The sequence below is a fragment of the Schistocerca piceifrons genome, chromosome 1 (genome assembly GCF_021461385.2).
Source record: "Schistocerca piceifrons isolate TAMUIC-IGC-003096 chromosome 1, iqSchPice1.1, whole genome shotgun sequence".
Classification (NCBI taxonomy): Eukaryota; Metazoa; Arthropoda; class Insecta; order Orthoptera; family Acrididae; genus Schistocerca; species Schistocerca piceifrons.
The window spans coordinates 858,353,742-858,375,920 of NC_060138.1; the positions used below are offsets into that span (position 1 = coordinate 858,353,742).

The 22,179-nt window shown below is 44.5% G+C and overlaps 1 protein-coding gene across 2 annotated transcripts in view; it reads left to right on the top strand.

Moving 5' to 3' along the window:
• Positions 1-22,179, top strand: part of LOC124715789 (matrix metalloproteinase-2-like) — a 912,762-nt gene that overhangs the window by 607,856 nt on the left and 282,727 nt on the right. For both annotated transcript variants that reach the window (XM_047243123.1, XM_047243122.1), the window contains exon 3: positions 1,399-1,586. In XM_047243123.1, the coding sequence (XP_047099079.1) occupies positions 1,399-1,586 (188 nt within the window). The remainder of the gene's footprint in view (positions 1-1,398; positions 1,587-22,179) is intronic.

Genomic DNA, 22,179 nt, shown 5'->3' on the forward strand with positions numbered 1-22,179 from the left:
TCTTCAGGAAGAATCAATGTGTAAAAATGTGGTATAATGAGATATTGGATAGTAAAAATAGGTGTATGAACATCACCGTAGGCATTTCAGTTGGAGAGGAATGGACATCCTGGAAAACGGCAATCACTAAATTTGAATAGACAAATGTAGATACTAGGAAACATTTCGTAACAGAGGGAATCCTTCGTTTGATCGAGAAATGAAGAAAATAAAACAAAAGCAAGACAAGAAAGGAATACAGCAATACAAGTCACTTAGGGATGAAGTCAATAGGATTATATCCGTATTTTGCAGCTTCAAACAAGACTGTACTCAGTGCACTCGAGGTATGAATTGAAAAACGCCTTCAGTCACAATTTTTCGTGTTTTATTCGGTTGTGGTTGTGGTCTTCAGTCATGAGGCTGGTTTGATGCAGCTCTCCATGCTACTCTATCCTGTGCAAGCTTCTTCATCTCCCAGTACCTACTGCAGCCTACATCCTTCTGAATCTGCTTAGTGTATTCATCTCTTTGTCTCCCTCTACGATTTTTACCCCCCACGCTGCCCTCCAGTACTAAATTGGTGATCCCCTGTTGCCTTAGAACATGTCCTACCAACCGATCCCTTCTTCTAGTCAAGTTGTGCCACAAACTCCTCTTCTTCCCAATTCTGTTCAATACCTCCTCATTAGTTATGTGACTTATCCATCTAATCTTCAGCATTCTTCTGTAGCACCACATTTCGAAAACTTCTATTCTCTTCTTGTCCAAACTATTTATCGTCCATGTTTCACTTCCATACATGGCTACACTCCATACAAATACTTTCAGAAAAGACTTCCTGACACTTAAATCAATACTCGATGTTAACAAATTTCTCTTCTTCAGAAACGCCTTCCTTGCCATTGCCAGTCTACACAGTACACGATGCATTTCGGACTCTGTGGGTCCATCATCAGGTGTAATTCGTCGTAATACATGATTTATTTGTTCTCTTGTATGAGATGAAATGCATATTCCAAATAATCCAAGAAAAGCGTTTGTAACGTTTTAGTAACAGTATCAGTTTTTTCCTCCATCGTTTTCATGCATACCACATCATCAAGAGGCACATTCGCAAGCACATGTTTTTAAACACTCCACAGATGTTTTTGTACAAAAGCGTCTGTGAAGTGTTTACAAACATGTGCTTGCGAATGTGCCTCTTGATGAAGTGGTATGTTTGAAAACGATGGAGGAAGAAACTGATACTGTTACTAAAACGCTAAAAACGTTATCGCGCGACTTTTGTCGCCTCAGTGTATTTTGCCGTATCCGAAATTCACTGTCAGGCGACTAGCAGCACTTTTGTTGTTGTCTGTTTCTTTGTCGTAATACGGGCCTCGCAGTTGTTACAGCCTGGTGTGGTGTGTGTCGCAGAGGTACGGCCACATTCCGGTGACGGGCGAGCTGGACGAGGAGACGCGCCGGCTGCTGCAGAGGCCGCGCTGCGCCGTGGCCGACGTTCCGTACCGGGAGCAGACGCTGCGCTGGGGCCGCCGCAAGCACCGGCACAAGCGCTACTCGCTGCAGGGCAACGTCTGGCCCACCACCAACCTCACCTGGAGGTACGTGCCTATCCGCTACACCTGCCAGCCAGTACCTGGTCAATGCCGAGCGCGCTAACGATGGGACGCTCAGCAGCACTACCGTCAGCTCCCTTGCTGGACATCAACAAACACATCTCATATTTTGAGCGACGTCCGTACTCACAAGCGAAATTGTAACGACGATTCTCCAGGAATGAGTATTAGCAATTTTCTGTAGACTGCCTGGCTATTGTTATTCTACCATATTAGTTCCCTGAGGTGGTAGGATTCACGATGTTGTTAGTATCGATGAAGTCGTGAAATATTTTCCAATATTTTATTTCGTAATATATATATATATATATATATATATATATATATATATATATATATATATATATGTATGTATGTGTGTGTGTGTGTGTGTGTGTGTGTGTGCGCTGGCAATGGCTCACGCTTTGCGGCACTTGTTGGTTCGGTGGTTTCTTCTTGCAGCCGACCCCGCCTTGGAGTTACGCCGTGCTCTATGGAGTATGGACGTCACGAAACGAACCGAAGAAGTTAGTTAGGTTGCTATGTGATCTGTAAAATCTGATGTATATAGCGCATGTAATGTCCATTGTCGTACGGCAGACACACAACGTTGAGGTATTTCCAAGCTGCAAATGTTGCACGAATAAATATGTGCTGATAAGAGAAGTTCGCTCTATCATTTCGTACAATTTGGAAGATAGAATACTTCTGTCCAATTTCCAGCTCAAGATCAGCTGCATAGGAACGGAAGTCAACGGAAAGAAGAGATCCAGTACAGAGAGATCATAAATTTACCAGTTTGAAGTTTATAACCTCGGACCGAGTTATAACTCGTCCGCATCGCCACAAGATTAGCATAAAATCTCACTATGTCGACACAGTTATATGGTTCATCACTGGTAAAATCAGTTTGTCAGTTACCTAGTCATTTATTAAAATCCACCAATTGTTTGGTATAACGTCCTTACGACACACAAAAGAACCGCTTTCATAATTTTATATTTCCTGCTTTCTCCGTGGGTGTTTAATTAGGGGTGAGTTTAGGGCATCTAAAAGCTACGTTACTAAGACCCATAAAATTTTTCTTGAAAAGTGAACCAAAATGAAAAACAGGTGTATTACCCTTAAATGAAAATTGAAGGCACATGAAAAATTTCATTTGAGTGTTATTGTTTCTACCCAAACTATTTTCTTAGTAGATGATTAGATTAACTTGATACGTTACTTAATGTAAGGAGAATCACCTGAATAAAAATGCTAAAATTTACCACTTACTGAAACAAAAACTGGCCGAATACATCAAACTTTATTGACATCCTCTCCATTTACACAGAAGACCCGGCGCTTAAGAAAATTTTAGAATATGTGTTGCACAGTTGCCGTAGCCAGCTAGGATAGTGGACAGGTTTCCACCCAAGCAGAGGGCAGCACAATACGAAACATATGCAGTTAAAATGTGTTATATCCGCAAACAACAGGTACTGGTGGAGCATTCTGCCAGAGGAGGAAACTCTGTCAGTGTACAATGCCCTATTCGTAACCTGGTGAGCATCACTTCATCCCATCGCAAGCATCTGGTTCGCATGCCTGGGTGGTCAGTTTCATTGACCGAGTTTGTTGTTTACCTCCTCCATTCATCCGTCTTCCCACTGACTCGTGATCTTTCTGTCCAGCCAAAAGATGATATCGCACAGAGATACGGGGCACTTAATCACAGTGCCTCCTATACACACTTCCTCGGCTATTTCCTCCGGAGAATCATTTCCCCATATCCCGACTTGTTCCAATCGCAAACTGATGGTGGAAGAATTTTTCGCCGTCATCGTTTAGCCGCCTAGACAAATTTCGGTGTAAAACTCCCGATCAACAGAATTTGTGCCAATTTCCTGGCCCAAATTCCAAACCTTTTCGCTGTCTCTCACGACTGAGGGCGTGTGACGTTGCTGACGGTAATCGGCCCTTAGAATGGGGATGTTAAGCTCGGCTGTCCCCGTGGTACTTTTGGGCACTAAGCTTTTTGCCGACACCGGTTTTCATCATCCTCTCCGCACTCTCTTGACATCGTCAACAACGCAAACACGACACTACTACTTTACACATTTATCAGCTGTCCACTCTCGACATGTACATTTAAGGCACTAGACTGACAGTGATTAAGCAGAGATCACAACATTCGGGAGTAGATAATAGCAACCGAATTACGAGGCTATTCCAATCTCTACTGATGGCTCAGCGAACAATTGTGTATGACTAGATGACAGTGAAACTCGAAGACTTATTTAAACTGCTTGCTCTCGCTCTATTATATCGCATGGTCTTATCTTTTGAAGCTATTCAGCAAGGATAATCTTAGCCAAGAAACCGCCTCCTATCTGATCTGCGGTGTCAGTTTGCGAATTTCGTGATGACCGCTGTTCAGGTCTCTCGGAAATCTAACTCTGCCCTCCCTGTACCAGTATTTCCTAATGTGATTTGTTGTTGACAATAATGACTCATTCAAAAGAAACTACAACAGCTATTTTGTGCACACTAGACGGAAGAACGATATGCACTTGGATAACAGTTCCTTGAATTCAGTACAGAAAGGTGTGCCCGAGTCAGCATGTTTAGTTTTCCACAGGTTGCCAGAGTACCTGAAAAAAAAGAGTGATAAACCCAAAGTACCGAAATCAAGGTTTAAAAAGGTTTGCTTACGGCACACTCCTTGTATTCTGTAGAGGGTTGCCTGGAGTTGCTGAGAACTTTTTCCTGTTATGTGTTATTTATTCGTAAACTCTGTTCTGTTCTGTTAGTTCTTTAAATCTTTGTTTATTAAATTTCTAATCAGTATTCTGTTAACTGTGTACTGGTTCGTTGCATGACCAAGTAGCTCTGACTCGCACGCTCCCACAAACCATGATAAATAAATAAATGGAAGTCAATGTCTTGGTCCCGTGCAACCAAGACATTAGCCTCTGTAATCTAATCCGTTGGAAAGGTCACAAGTCTCCTACTCAGGTTCAGACGGTCTCATTTCACGAATTCTGAGTTTCACTTTACTTCTTACCGTAAACTGGCAAATTCACGAACCTCGCGCTAGTTCCAGCCAGAGGTCAAAAGGTCCTATCTGCCGTATTCCGCGTCACGGCTTTATATTATCTTTAAATGTTCTAGATCCTACTGACGATGCCTTAAAGTGAAAAAGGCGAAACGCGTCTGTGAGAAATAAAACACAGTGCAGCAAGAAAAGGCGGGTTTTATTTACAAAACAAATATCTTCAATTCACTTATGTATTGTGGAAATCGGCGTTAACGAGTGCCAGCAACGTGAAATCTGCTAGTACTCCTACTGCTGCTGCTATTGCTACTGCCACTACCCCTACTGTTCCCAGCACCATACAAAAGGCATGCGCCACAGACAAATGTTAGCTACTATAACTACGCATCATCTCGAACCAAACCGAAATTCAAATAATTTCACTTGCAGCTTCCATAAGTTACGACCAGAGCTTCATGTCTACTATTCTAATTTGATCTGTCTTCAGAAATTCTCTTCCAAAATCCCTTAAATGGAACAGGTACTTTGTCAGTCGCCATGACGCGAGACAAATCATCACATGGCTGCAGTTTACTTATGAACGAAGACTTCACAGACTGTTTTCCTCTGTGTTGTGGTGTTCCACAGCAAAAATAAAATCGTGCATTCAGAAATCAGTTCGCAGCACAAACATAAACAGAGACAACGCATCGTTGGCGTAGGATTTAATACCTGACTCGACTCTGCAGATCAGACAGCAACATCCTGCATATGCACAGACGGAAAAAATACGTATGTTGTATGATATAAACGAAAGTTGGTAGGCGTATTTCTACATCTGGAAGATAATATCTATTAAAATTTTGCGCCAGTCATTAAGAGTGGCGCTAGTAGCGCGATTATGAGGATGCAAATCAGGTTTGCTTTAAATACACACTGTAACGGTCGTGAGCGTTAATTACCTTTGAGATAGAACGTAGTGAGTTGATGTTAGTCAAGAATGCCTTTATGGTGACATACACGCCACTATTAACATCTCACTGAGTTTGAACGAGGTCGTGAATAGGGCTACAAGTTGGATATTCCTTCTGCGATAATGCAGAAAGACGTGGTAGGAATTTAGCCATTTCACACCATTGATGGCAGCGGTAGGCGCGGGAAGACCGGACTCCAGGACGACCACGTAGCACTACCTAGAGGGAAGATCATCGTGTTCGTCGTATGGCTCTGGTTCATCGTACTGCATCTGCAGCAGCAATTTGAGCAGCAGTTGGCATTACAATGACACAACGAACTGTTACAAATCGATTACCTCAAGGACAGTTCCGAGCTAGACGATCAGTAGCGCGCATTCCACTGACCCTAAACAGCCGCCATTTGCGACTTCCGTGGTGTCAAGCGAGAGCTCGTTTGAGAGCATGGTTGACGTTTGTTGCGATTTCTGATGAAAGCTGCAGTCCGAAAACAAAGGAAGTAGGTTACTATACAGTTGTTCGCCCACTGCTTGAATACTGCTTATCGGGGTGGGATCCGTACCAGATAGGGTTGATAGAAGAGAAAGAGAAGATCCAACGGAGAGCAGCGCGCTTCGTTGCATATCATTTAGTAATGGCGAAAGCGTTACGGAGATGATAGATAACTCCAGTGGAAGACTCTGCAAGAGAGACGCTCAGTAGCTCGGTACGGGCTTTTGTTGAAGTTTCGAGAACATACTGTCACCGAGGAGCCGGCCGAAGTGGCCGAGCGGTTCAAAGCGCTACAGTCTGGTACCGCGCGACCGCTACGGTCGCAGGTTCGAATCCTGCCTCGGGCATGGATGTGTGTGATGTCCTTAGGTTAGTTAGGTTTAAGTAGTTCTAAGTTCTAGGGGACTGATGACCTCAGCAGTTAAGTCCCATAGTGCTCAGAGCCATTTCTTTTTGTCACCGAGGAGCCAAGCAGTATATTGCTCCCTCGTACGTATATCTCGCGAAGAGACCATGAGGATAAAATCAGAGGGATTAGACCCCAAACAGAGGCATACCGACAATCTTTCTTTCCACGAACGATACGTGACTGGAATGGAAGAGAGAACCGATAGAGGGTACCCTCCACCACACACTGTCAGGTGGCTTGCGGAGTATGGATGTAGATGTCGATGTAGATGCCTCGGTGGCTCCGATGGACTTGTGTTGGTTAGAAGGAAGTCAACTGAGCGCTTGCAATCCTGTCTACAACCTAGACACACTGTATCTAAATTGTTCAAATGGCTCTGAGCACTATGGTACTTAACTTCTGAGATCATCAGTCCCCTATAACTTAGTACTTAAACCTAGCTAACCTAAGGACATCACACACATGCATGCCCGAAGCAGGATTCGAACCTGTGACCGGATCGGTCGCACGGTTCCAGACTGTAGCGCCTAGAACCACTCGGCTATCTAAATTGGAGCGGTGGTCTGGGGTGCGATTTCGTATGACAGTAGGAGCACCGTCATTGTTATTCCACGCACCATGACTGCAAATCTGTGCGTCAGTCTGGTGATTCGACCTGTTGTGATGCCATTCATTAATAGCACTCCAGGATAACGCTCGACCACATACTACTGTTGTACCCCAACATGCTCTACAGAGTGTCGACGTGTTGCCTTGTCTTGTTCGATCACGTGACCTGTCCCCCATCGAGAAACTATGGGACAATATCCGGCGACAACTTCAGGGTCATCCACAAAACAGCAGTAACCGCGTCCCTGTACTGACCCACCAAGTGCAACAGGCATGGAACTCCACCCCATAAACTGACTTCCGGTACCTGCACAACACAATGCATGCACGTTTGCATGCTTGCAGTCAACATTCTGACGGCTTCACCGGTTATTAATGTTCCAGAGTGGCCGGCCGAGGTGGCCAAGCGGTTAAAGGCGCTACAGTCTGGAAGCGCGCGACCGCTACGGTCGCAGGTTCGAATCCTGCTTCGGGCATGGATGTGTGTGATGTCCTTAGGTTAGTTAGGTTTAAGTAGTTCTCAGTTCTAGGGGACTGATGACCTTAGAAGTTTAGTCCCATAGTGCTCAGAGCCATTTTTGTTCCAGAGTGCCATATTTCTAATGGCGTGTCTCACGCTTACATTAACCAGTGAACTTGCAATGATAATCGAATGGTTTACATAGACAAATGTATTCTTGAGATTCCATTGCTCTACATAAATTATTTATTTGCGTCGCGATTTTTTTCCGTCATTGTATATCCTATACGTATTTACTTCTGGAATCAACAGCTACTTGGCATTAACTTCGCTGCTTGTCGTTGCTGGTCTTCTTCCGCCCAAAACCCTACTCCCTGCTGTCGCTGCTTCAGAGGTGGAATTCTGGCCTTACCGCTGAGATGCGCATTCTCGCTGCATCTAGTTATTCGCGCAGCAGAACGGGAGCTGATTTCTCCGCGTGTCCCGGAATTACTGGCAACGACCGCGCGCCCTTAGCGTGGGTCAGTAGCTGCCGGCGCGGCTCAAGGGCAGCCGTGCAGAAGGCAGCAGCGGCAGCGGCGGCCGGCGGTAGGCCGGTCACGTAGCGTGGCCAGCGCGGCGCGTACCGCCGGACACGGGGCACGGCACTCGCTTAGGAATCGACGCGCTTCTTACTGCACGCCGATGCGGGCAGCACCTGTTACCCGCCAGCTACGCAACAGCCGGGCGTCTCCAGCCACAGTCGACTGCTCCGTCTGCACTCGGTCACGCTAAAAATACAGTGTACTCGTGACAGAACGTCCCGGTTTCAACGGTATATTATAAGAGTTTAAATTCATCGGCACCTTACATCTCTATGATTACTCTGCAATACACAATTAACTGCCTAGCAGACGCTTCATCGATTCACCTTCAAGCTACGTTCTTCACTCTCGAACAGTACGTGGAAAAAACTAACACTTAAATCTTTCTGTGCGACTTTGTTTTACGAGGGTCACTCCAAAAGAAATGCACACTATTTTTGTAAAAATACAGTTTTCATTCTGCATGTGTGAAAGTTTTCAAACTTAGTTCAACCTGTTCCCGTGAGTGGCGCCGTCACAGCATGTCTTCAAGATGGCTGCTACACTTGACGTTGGTCAGAAGCAACGTGCTGTCATAGAATTCTTGTGCTGTGAAAACGAGACAGTGGGAAACATCCACAAGGGGTTGAAAAAGGTGTATCGAGATGCTGCTGTCGATCGCAGTACATTTAGTCGGTGGGCAAGCAGGTTACGTGATGAAAGCGGGCACGGCAGTATTGAGGATTGTCCTCGCAGCGGCAGGCCTCGTACTGCACACACTCCAGACAATGTGCATAGAGTTAACGAATTGGTGACTGCTGACAGACGCATCACAGTGAACGAATTGTCACGCTACGTTGGGATAGGGGAAGGAAGTGTTTGCAGAAGACTGAAAGTGTTGGCGTTAAAAAAGGTTTGTCCCAGGTGGGTTCCCGGGATGTTGAAACAAAAAAAAGGTATGCAGCAAAATTTTGGAACAGTACGAGAATGTTGGAGATGAATTTCTTGGAAGAATTGTGACAGGTGATGAAACAAGGCACCATCATTTTTCACCAGAGACGAAGAGGCAATCAGTGGAGTGGTATCATGCAAATTCACCCAAGAAAAAAAAAATCAAAACCACACCTTCTGCTGGAAAAGTTATGTCTACGGTATTTTTCGATTCCGAAGGACTCTTGCTTGTGGACATCATGCCAAGTGGAACCACCATAAATTCTGAGGCATATGTGACGACACTGAAGAAACTTCAAGCTCGACTGAGTCGTGTTCGACCACATCGGCGAAAGCAGAATGTTTTGCTGTTGCACGACAATGCACGGCCACATGTCAGTCAAAAAACCATGGAAGCGATCACAAAACTCAGATGGACAACACTGAAACACCCGCCTTACAGTCCTGATCTGGCTCCATGTGACTATCATCTCTTTGGGAAACTGAAAGACTCTCTTCGTGGAACAAGGCGGTGCATGCTGTCAAACAGTGGCTCCAACAGGTTGGTCTAGAATTTTACCGTGCGTGTATACGGGCGTGGTTCCAAGATGGCGTAAAGCAGTTGAGAGGATGGAAATTGTTATATCCTAGCCAGTAATGCCACCCGAGCCCGCTGCCAAAAGGTTGGCAGCATCAAAGTCCGGACGCCGTCCGCATAAGCAGCACCAGCGAGACAGGAAATCGCCGCATGTCTGCGCGCGCCACCGCTGGCTTCTGGCTTCTTAAGCGCTGGAGTCGCGAGCGCTAGGACAGTTCTGGATTCGCCGCTCAGTTGTATACTCGCCACCGAATTGTGTACTTGCTAGTCAGTTGTGTGTTCATCGCAGCAGAGTTGTTGTTTGTAGTCAGCCGACGCTGACCTAGCCGCTCCGACTCGAACTAGACAGATTTCTGTAGACACGGAGTTCACTACCGTGTTTCTGTATCTTCGTAATAAAGATAAGTACCGACTTTTATTTAATCAGAGTGTTTGGGTTTTCATCTTTCTGTTCACTGTTCCAGCGGACCGGTCGGCCCGCTATTAAAAGTGTGGCGGTGGCTTCGTAAGCCGTTTCTACAGCGAATTGTTTGTCGCTACGAACACCGCCACAAAAGAAATTATGTGGAGAAATGAAAATATTGTTCCTAAAGGATGTATCTACACACTGTAAAACTTTCAAACATGTAGAATTAAAGATGCATTTTAAAATAAATAATGTGCATTTCTTTTGGAGTGACCCTCGTATTTTATTATGATAATCATTTCTCCCTATTTATGTGGGTACCAAAAAATATTTTGCTCTGAAGAGAAAATTGGTGATGAAATTTCATGAGAAGATCCTGCCGCAACGAAAAACGCCTATGTTTTAGTAATTGCCACCCCAATTCGGGAGCATATAGGTGGCACTCTCCGTTATTTCGCGATAGTAAAAGACGAGCGGCCCTTCTTTGAACTTTGCAGATGTCCTCCGTCAATCCTATCTGACTCAGATCCCACAGCGCACAGAATAGTCCCTACAGGGCGGACAAGCATAGTGTAAGCAATCACTTTAGTACACCTGCTGAATTTTCCAAGTGTTCTGCCAATAAATAACAGTTTATGGTTTGCTTTCCCCGCAACATTATCTGCGTGATCGTTCCAATTTAAGTTCCAAAAGTATTAATCCCCAAGTATTTAGTTTAGCTTACAGCCTTTAGAATTCAGTAAGTGCACCTTTAGTTATACGACAGACATCTAACCGAAAACCCAATTCTTCCCATACTTTAATTAACAAGTTCGGAGTAATGGAAGCAATATTGTCTTCAATTTTCTGTCTCAACTCTGGGAAATTATTAGGTAGTGGCGGAAAGTAGACATGATTTTTTATAAAGCCTCAAAGGAAGACATCGCACGGCGTGGAAGTCAGGTGAACGTGCAAGCCAGCGAGAGAAGACCTCTGCCGTATCAACCATTACGACCAATCCAACGGTAAGGACGTCAACGTTCAACCATTTTCGTACAAATAAATTCCAATGGGTATGGGATCCATATTGCTGACAAATAAAGTTTCCAGATTTTCCTTCTTTGGGAAAAGCTCCATTTTTGCAACGTATCTACCCCCGTTAACGGTAGCTTCAGTGTAAAAAAAAAAAAAAAAAAAAAAAAAAAAAAGTCCATGCAGTGGCGTGGCACACAGCGCAGAAAACGTTTACGAGTAATTTTGCAGAATCTCTATCATATTGTACAAGTTCGTGAGTATGTTCTGACTTCCAGATATGAACGGTATGGATATTTAACTTCCCATTTACATAAAAAATGGCCACATTACTGAATACATCATCAAGAAAGTCGTCTTCCAATTGCAGCACTTCCCTCGCAAAGTTAAAACATACACATAGTCATCTGGATTTAAAGCATGTACCAACTGTAACCGATATGAGCGCATGTGTAAACATATTCTTAAAACCTTCCACGCTGTTGTCTTTGCAACTAAAGTTCAAGATTTGCTTTTCGAACACACTTCTCAGGACTACGAAGGCAAGATGCTCTGACACGGACAACATCCTCTTCAGACGGTTTTGGTCGTCTATTGATTTTCCCTTTATACAGACGTCCGGTCGTTTCGAACCAACTATATCATGGACCGATGTGTTTGTCGCATAACGGATCACAATCAGATTTTAAAAGAAACGCTCGTTGAACTGAAATTACAGATTCAATCTCAGAAAACATTAAAACACAAAACGCTTTAAGCTCAGGAGTCGCCATTTTACGTATGTGGCGCTGAAAGCGGGAAAACAATACTCAACTAAAATTATGTTACTCCTGAATTGTGACATTGAACCAACACCGTGCAACGCTTACAGTTAATACTATTAAAATTTATATCTGGTGCATTCTTTTATGGACACCCTATAAGAATACATCACAGCTCTAAAGTTTCGAGAATGATACCTGTCAGAAATGTGAATCAAAAAATACATTGTCTGGCAAAAAAAAGTGAAGCACCCAGAGCTGGAGGAGCAAACGAAATCAAACTTCACGGGTCGAGATGGTATGAGGTCTTATTTCGGTGATTACAGTGCCGAGTCCAATTTGCACAGAACTTGGCCGTATGAGCCTACTTATCAGTATGACGTTTCACCTATCTGGGCCGGACGTATGCAGTCATTCGACTGGGAAAGGTGTCATAAAGCCGTTGTATCCTCTCGTGAGATAAGCTGACCCACAGCTGTTGTAACTGGTCATTGATACACCGGATACTTGCACCGGGACAGAATTGACATCCGAGCTGGTCCTACACATCTGGTTATATACATCCTACATATGGTACTTATCTGAGGATCTTGATGGCCACAAAACTTCCTCAATATCACGCAGATAGCGCATAGAGACACGTGTGGACGAGCATTGTCTTGCCGAAAAATGACATCACGATACTGATGCAGGAGAGATAACACGTGACGAAGAAGGATGTCAGTGACATACTGTTGTGCCGCTAGTGTTGCTACAATCACTGGCAATCGTGACATCAAGTCATACCCGATGAGTACCCACACCATGACGGCAGAATAACTGTTGTTACTGACAATTCACAATTTTTCACAAACGCAACTTTTATTTATGTACGGTTACAAGGTTGATGACTGAACCACAAAAGTAACAATAACGATTCCAGTAAAAGTCTCCTAATTGAGGCAAACAAAAAGTTCACTTCTAATTTTCCACAATGGTTCGTGGTAACACACACACACACTAGTAAAAGTCCAATTCAGAGACGAAGATGTAATCTTCAGCGGTCGAAGTCCACGAGGTCGGCATCCGGAGTGAACTGAACTTCGGGCTGGTTCTAGCCACTAAATAGCTGTCTCCAGCCCATCAGGTTTTGGCGTAGTGATACTTTTGCAGGAAGTAGTGCTCGGACTGTCTGTTTCCATTATCATGTATGTAAATAGTCGGTGTTGCAATAGTGCTTTTGGTACGCCTTGGACATAGACAACACCGTCTTCTGTGGTGTAATAAGGGTTGCCGGCCCTCAGGGGCCATCTTGACTTCGGCATAACAGTAACATAGTTGCGCCTCTCAGAAACATTGGAATCTCCTCAGGTCGCCTCCATAATCGCCGACGATGGTCATCTGGGATAGGGCAGAACTGCAGTTCATCGCTGAACACAATGCGTTGCCATTCATCAACAATTCATGCTTCCCGGTCACGATCCCACTCTAAACGTAGCCGTTTGCATTGCGATGTTAACGGTAACCCACACACGGCACGGTAATTCCCTAGTCCAGCTGCTGCCAGTCTGCGAGATGACATGGAATGTTGCAGGGCGTCGATTACTTATTCTGGGATGGCAGGCGCAGATATCGAGGTATCGAGGGGTTACGGTGTGCTTGGTGCAGGATACGGCGATCCTCACTTTCGGTGGTCAGACATGGCCGACCGGAACCTTGACGCTGAGTACACCTGGGCTGATGCAGCCCAACATCGGGCCACCGTCACATCCGAATGCCCTCCATACTACGATATTGTCCGATTCTACCAGTTGGCGAAATGGAGCCCCACAATGAGGTCCCTTTCGAACTGTGTCAAGAGCTGATGAAGGTGCATCTTCGTGTCGTTCAAAGAGACGACTCAACATCTGACGCTCTTATGTACCCTACCAGGCCTGGTAAAAGCACTAAACACGGACAACACTAATGCACTGTGCTGACCGGTGCACGTGTCACTGAGAATCGCAACTTAATCATTTCCATACCCTCCCGTGGTGTGTACATGTTGCGAAGTTACTTTGACGTCCGACTATGTCTTCTGGATACAGTGTGCAGTTTTTGTCAAGGAATATAAATGAACTAATTCATGTAGAATGGAGAAAAGCGACGTGATGGCAACGTCAGAGCAGGGTAGGGGACGTTGATTCGAGCAGAATTTCCCACGTAACCAGATAACGCATCGTTCTGGATCTACGGCCGTAAAACGACAGCCAGTCAGGCATGAGCGCGCAGAAGTCTGTCCAGCAAGCAAACGAGTTTGTGTGTGTCTGTCAGTGTGGCTTTGTCCCTCTTTTATCTTTATGAAGTAATTGCGTTACAGTTTCAGTTGAAATCATTATGTTTAGTTAATATAATTAGTAACTGCGTAATTTAAACGTACGCACTATCGCGTTTGTCGCTGATTGGCTGTCGTTTTATGGCCGTGGGTCCACAACGTTGCGTTTCCGACCTGTGGTTATCTGGGAAACTGCTCGATTCGTCATCCCCTCTCCTGCTCTGACCTTATTGTGAAGTTGTTTGCCACGCGCTGTCTAACGCGCTATGTCACGGAATGCGCGGCCCCTCTCGTCGGAGGCTCGAGTCCTCCCTCGGGCATGTGTGTGTGTTGTTCTTACCATAAGTTAGTTTAAGTAGTGTGTAAGCCTAGATACCGATGACCTCAGCAGTTTGGTCCCACAGGAATTCACTCACATTTGAACTTTTTTAAAGTTATTTCCCTTGCCGTGTATTTAATGCAAACGTCCGGCAGTCAATCTACACAGGATGTCACCATTAAAGATATGTACAAATGCGGTCGCAGGTTCGAATCCTTCCTCGGGCATGGATGTGTGTGATGTGTTTAGATTAGTTAGGTTTAAGTAGTTCTAAGTTCTGGGGGACTGATGACCTCAGCAGTTAAGTCCCATAGTGCTCAGAGCCATTTGAACCATTTAACTTTTCGCTAACTTACTTTAAATTCACAATCAAAGGGAGTAAGCTCCGTATTCAACTAAACACCTAGTAATGGAGTTCAGGACAGAATTTCGAACGATTACAGTTACTGTTGTTGATTCCATATGGCTAACTAGGGCATCAGACATATCCACATTACAAAATTGTGGCACACTGTTTCCGCTTTTACTAGTTAAAACAATCAAAAGTATATTTTTCCACGCAATTGGAAAAGAAAAAGGAAGATCGTAATTTAGCGTCCCGTGGACGGCGAGGTGATTGGAGACGGAGCACAAGCTCGGAAAAGGGCAAGGTTGGAGTAGGCAGGCCATTGTCTCCTTTACAAAATAACCACTCGGCTTGGGCGATTAGGGAAGCCACGAAAATTCAAAGCCTGGATGGGCATTTGTACCCGTCTCTGTCCCATCCCGAGTCTAGGAGTCCAGTGTTCTAATTATTGTACCACATCGCCCTGATTTATAGACTGCGCCATTTTATAAAATTATGTATCAGCACAATTATACACCCAACACGCAAAGTTGCCGAAAAGTTGTTTGCATCTTACAACGTGACTCACTCTTGACCTCAGTATAATTTTGTGGAAATTGATTCCGTCCACGAAAGCGTACGAACTTAATCCGAGAGTCCAAATCTAACAAACTTCCGCTATCTTGAGAATTAATGACTGGCGGAAGAGGTAAAGGCATTGACGGTTTGGACCAGAAGTAGCCACCTTCAGACTAGTCAGTCTTGGCCATCTTTACCGTACTGGGATAGCCGGATTATTAGTCGTCAGTAGCAGGTGTGCTGCGAGAGTGTTTTGTTACTATGTCAGAAGTGGCAGTGAAGCGATACGCAGGCATTCGGCGCAGGTCAGTGCGAGGGGCTTTGTGCAGCCCTGCGCAGCTGAGCCCTCGTCGCTGTTCCGCCTATTAAGGGCTTCCTACTTGTGCAGAGGCCGGCGGGACGCAGCCAGCCCTCGTGATGCCTCGCTGTAGCCTGCAGGTTCGGTGGCACCGTTAATCGCGGCCGCTGACTTACTGCCGAATCAATTGCTCCACATTAATCGTGGATCACACCAGCAGTACTTGAATACACTACTGACTATTAAAATTGCTACACCACGAAGATGACGTGCTACAAACGCGAAATTTAACCGCCAGGAAGAAGATGCTGTGATACGCAAATGATTAGCTTTTCAGAGCATTCACACAGTGTTGGCGCCGGTGGCGACACCTACAACGTCCCTACATGAGGAAAGTTTCCAACCGACTTTTCATACACAAACGGTAGTTGACCAGCGTTGCCTAATGAAACGTTGTTGTGATACCTCGTGTAAGGGGGAGAAATGCGTACCATCACGGTTCCCACCTTGATAATGGTCGGATTGTAGCCTATCGCGACTGCGGTTTATCATATCGCGGCATTGCTGCTCTGGTTGGTCGAGATCCAGTGACTGTTAGCAGAATATGGAATCGATGGGTTCAGGAGGGTAATACGGAACGCCGTGCTGGATCCCAACGGCCTCGTATCAGTAGCAGTCGAGATGACGGGCATCTCATCCGCATGGCTGTAACGGATCGTGCAGCCACGTCTCGATCCCTGAGTCAACAGATGAGGACGTTTGCAAGTCAACAAGCACCTGCACGATCAGTTCGACGACGTTTGCAGCAGCATGGACTGTGAGCTCGGAGACCATGTCTGCGGTTACCCTTGACGCTGCATCACAGACAAGAGCGCCTGCCATGGTGTACTCAACGACGAACCTGGGTGCACGAACGGCAAAACGTCATTTTTTCGGATGAATCCAGGTTCTGTTTACAGCATCATGATGGTCGCATCCGTGTTTGGCGACATCGCGGTGAACGCACATTGGAAGCGTGTATTCGTCATCGCCATACTGGCGTATCACCCGGCGTGATGGTATGGGGTGTCGTTGGTTACACGTCCCGTTCACCTCTTGTTCGCATTGACGGCACTTTGAACAGTGGACGTTACATTTCAGATGTGTTACGACCCTTGGCTCTACTCTTCATTCGATCCCTGCGAAACCCTACATTTCAGCAGGATAATGCACGACCGCATGTTTCGGGTCCTGTACGGACCTTTCCGGATACACAAAATGTTCGACTGCTGACCTGGCCAGCACATTCTCCAGATCTCTCACCAATTCAAAACGTCTGGTCAATGGTGACCGAGCAACTGGCTCGTCACAATACGCCAGTCGCTACTCTTGAGGGACTGTGGTATCGTGTTGAAGCTGCATGGGCAGTTGTACCTGTACACACCATCCAAGCTCTGTTGACTCAATGCCCAGGCGTATCAAGGCTGTTATTACGGCCAGAGGTGGTTGTTCTGGGTACTGATGTATCAGGATCTATGCAGCCAAATTGCGTGAAAATGTAATCACACGTCTGTTCTGGTATAATATATTTGTCGAATGAATACCCGTTTATCATCTGCATTTCTTCTTGGTGTAGCAATTTTAATGGCCAGTAGTGTAACTACCATCAAACTGTCAGTTTCTGGACCGTCCCTGTCTAACGCCTGGGGTGATATCTTGTACCAAAAATTTCGCCGTCATCGCATCCTTAAAACCGATCTAAATGTGGGAAAAACTTTAGCAGACGTCAAGTACCGATTAAAAGGCGCGGAGCTACACTGAAGCGCTAAAGAAACTGGTATAGGCATGAGTATTCAAATAGAGAGATATATTTCCGAGGTAACAATGAAGTGGTGTTTTTCCCGTATGACCATTTCACGAGTATGCCGTGAACACCAAGAATCCGGTAGAACATCAAATCTCCGACATCGCTGCGACCGGAAACAGATCCTTCAAGAACGGGACCAACAACGACTGAACAGAATCGTTCAACATGACAGAAATGCAACACTTCCGCACATTGCTGCAGATTTCAGTTCTGGGCCATCAATAAGTGTCAGCGTGCAAACCATTCAACGAAACTTCATCGACATGAACTTCCGGAGCCAAAGACCCGCTCGTGTTCCCTTGATGACTGCACGACACAAAGCTTTACGCCTCGTATGGGCCCATCAACACCGATATTGGACTGTTGATGACTGGAAACATGTTGACTGGTCGGACGAGTCTCGTTTCAAATTGTATCCAGCGGATGGACGTGTACGGGTATGGAAACAACCTAACGAATCCATGGACGCTGCATGTCAGCAGGGGAGTGTTCAAGTTGATGGAGGCTCTGTAATGGTGTGGGGCGTGTGCAGTTGGATTGATGTGGGAGCCCTAATGTCAAGATACGACTCTGACAGATGACACGTACGTAAGCATCTTGTCTGATCACCGGCATCCATTCATGTCCATTGTGCATTCCGACAGACTTTAGCAATTCCAGTAGGGAAACGCGAGAATCCACACGTCCAGAATTGCTACAGAGTGGCTCCAGTAACACTCTTCTGAGTTTAAACACTTGCGATGGCCACCAAACTCCTCAGACATGAACGTTATTGAGCATATGTGGGATGCATTGCAAGATGCTGTTCGGATGAGATCTCCACCACTTCGTATTCTTACGCATTTATAGACAGCCCTGCAGCATTCATGGTGTCAATTCTCTCCAGTACTACTTCAGACATCAGTCGGGTCCATGCCACGTCATATTGCGGCACTTCTGCGTGCTCGCGGGGCTCTACGCAATACTAGGAAGATGTACCAGTTTGTTTGGCTCTTCAGAGTATACAGAGGGATCTGTTTTAACATGAAACTACTATATACCTCGATAAATACACATCAGACGAAATAAATGTTCCAGATAAAAATAATATTTTCAAAGGGAACATCTGTCTGTGCTAAAACTGGTTGCCCCTAACCCTCCACCCCCACCCTCTATAAGTGGGTCAACTTCTCAGTTATTGCAGATTCGGATTCTACGTCAAAAATAGCATGGATTTACCCTAAACATTTTTTTCCTTTCGTTGTAGATGACGCTGTAACCGGCAAAATTCAGTTTTCCAGGTTGATCATAGCAACATTTTCCATAGGGCGCATTACGAGGTTGTGTGTGGGAGGGGGGGGGGGGAGGATGGAGAGTGCTTTATGCCCAGAATAAAAGATCTAAAAGAGAAAAGAGAACAAAATTTGTTTATTTTTGTTGAGTTACATTAAAAATATACTTTTTAAATAGGTACTGATGTGTAAGTACAGTCCAGAACCTGAAAATATCTTTTAGTACACTTTTAGCATTATCAAAACACTTTCAATACCGTGTACTGCCCGACGGTGGGATACTTTATGCTCATCGTAAAAAAATTAAAAAAATGCAAAAACTGTTAACTGCTTCGTGAGTATTACTCACAATATCCTTTTCAAAGAGATACTGATGCGTAAGTAACGTCCTGAACATGGAACTATTGCATATGACATTCACTGGAGAAAGTGGCATCTACTACAACCACTTTAATGTATCGGTTAAATTTAACAGAAACATTTAAAACACTTATGGAATCTGGTAGAAGAATTATTTAAAAACAGTAAATACTTTTATCAAAATTTTAACATATATTTCCAAACGGTAGCCGCAAATTATCTTCCCCCATCCCCTCTCCCTTGATATTGTGAGAGTTAACAGCCGAAAAATTAGATGCTTCATTACGTTTCTAATGAGCACGTAAACTTTTTTGTTCTAAACAGTTTATATTATCTTTAAAATTTAATTTAGTTCTGTAAGTTTGATTGTACGGTAAAACGTTTATGTTAAGATATTTAAAAATCTGTCAAATATACTAAATTTAACTAACATAGTTTGCTGTTTTCTTAAGGGTTGATTTCTGTGGATCCCCACATGCTTGATTTCGGTGAGCCCCATGAATTTCAGCATCAGGTTGACTGATTTCGGTCTGTTCTTCCGTCCAGCCGCCGTAATTCTCGCGCCGACTACAGCGCCAGCTACCACGAATGGGGAAAAGTTATCACAGATTAACCTTACGTATTTTTTAGGGTGTAATCGGAGTCTGCATCAAAAATGTGGTGAGTGAGGTGGGAGTTTGAAAATAAAAAGCTGATCTGCCATAGAGCGTAGCGGTTGGTGGGTAGCCACAGACAGATGTTCTATCTGACAATATTAACTTTTCAAGTAGAACGTTTTTTTATACGATGCGCATTTTTAAAGATATGTAGTACAAGAAGTATATAAACTACCATAAATCGTACAATTCGCCATCCTATCGCTGAAAATGGTGTTTTAAGAAGAATATGCCAAATACAGGACAGTAGTCGACAACGACAGACGTTGACAGGTTGCAGTAAATGGCGGAACCAACAACAGAACTACGTTCGATAAACTTAATTGTAACGCTTCCTGTAGGATGGTACACGTCACCACAGTAACATAATATTAAGCGTAATGTGTAAATATGTGGAAATGATGACAGTAAAATAATACCTGTGCCTTTGACTCGCAGCATTTTAAGCTGTGCTTTTAGCTTCCAACCTAGTCATTCCTTCGCAAAACGCTACTGGTTGCGGAAGAAAAGCGTGCCCCAGACCATGTAATAACATCCCACTGCAAATGACAAGTCATTGCAGTTTTATTATGAAATAATACCTCAATAAATCCAATTTATCTCGTATACTTCCCGGAGAGGCCCTATCTACGACGATTGGAAACTAGTTCGTAGATTACCTAGCCTAGTACCGGCAGCTCTTGTTTATCATAGCTAACTTCCCTTCCGTCGAGATTGATGCTGAAGTTTAGCACAAATCTCTGACGAGCAACTTCGTAACTTAGTAATCTAACTTTGCTATATGTCGTTACTAATCAGAATTAAAAACAAGAATGGGATATGTTTCACAAACTACGTCAAAAAGAGACCAGATCAATTAATGTAACATTAGGCGCCTAAACGCATTGCTCACTGCGAATTTTTATGTCCAAGGATCAGTTTCGTGTCTAACTTTTGCCTATCATAACACTTAACAAATCAGTATTGAACTTCTGATATAGACGGAAATGATATCTTATGCAATATTCGAGGAAATGTTTGTGAGAAAAACTGAATGTATACTTGCAGCCGATTCGTTGCTACGTACCTAACAACAATACGAAGGAAAAATAGATGTCGCTCGATCATTATGTCGATTTCCAAGGCGTGTCGATGGTATTCATTACTGTTTTTAGTAGTCAGAGAGACTTCAACGCTTAAAAGTTGAAGGAACGTCTGAAAACGTTCTTTTTCTATATATCACATTCACAACGAAGGCTACTGAACGCTACTTTCTCCCCAGCGAAACAGTATGATTTCTCGCCCAGCATACACTTAATCCTTCAGTTAAAGTCGACGGCTCGACTTATTCGTTCTATTTGACGGGTGTGGGCTGTGTGCCGGCACGGGTTATTACTTTCTCTCTCTCGTTCAATTCACAATCATCTATGACTCACACAAACATGAAACTTTATTCTAAAAACTTCATGCGGTTATACGTAAGAGGCAACACTCATATTTGACACGGGTAAGGCGCCAAGATCTATAATGAGGGAGACACTAGATTTCCGATCAGGCGGCTGAAACTGTCGCTCGTGATCCCCCAACCGACAAGCTGCATTTCCTTGCTTCACCCTGGCTTCCTGGGTACATAGGCAGTTCCGCTGTTTGTTCAAAAATGGCTCTGAGCACTATGGGACTTAACTTCTGAGGTCATCAGTCCCCTAGAACTTAGAACTACTTAAACCTAACTAACCTAAGGACATCACACACATCCATGCCTGAGGCAGGATTCGAACCTGCGACCGTAGCGGTAGCGCGCTTCCAGACTGTGGCGCCTAGAACCGCGCAGCCACTCGGGCCGGCTCCGTTGTTTGTCGCAGTGTTCACTCACACAGACACAAACATACTATTATGCCTTTATTTTTGTTACACACACACACACACACACACACACACACACACACACACACACGTGTATATAAGATCATTTTTGTTATTTTTATGCTGCTAAAACGGATACTGTCAGTAAGAGCATATTTTCAGAAAACTTTTACAGAGGTCGGTGGTGGGAGTCAAATCTGTTAGGCAGCGAAGCAATCTTCAGAATCAGACCCTGTTGAAGTATTTTTTTATGGTTGCATACATGCCAGCTTCCACATTTCAAGAGTATATGTTTCAAAAAAAGTTCCTAAGGTTTAAATTCCTAACTTGTATCTTCACTTAGCCTCACGAGCGTTGTGTAAACTTAGCTTCTTAAGAAGGAATATTCAAACCACCGTGTGCTAGTGCTGCCGTATATAGACCTTTGCTACTTCATTTTGTTTTTAGTCCAGTGTACAGGCACTACTCAGGCAGGCCGCATATGCGACCACGATGGCGCCAGGACGTCGCAGCGCGATATTGCGAACATGTGAGGCGGAAAGTTTAATTTAACGCGGACAATGAACCGAATTCCCAGCGGC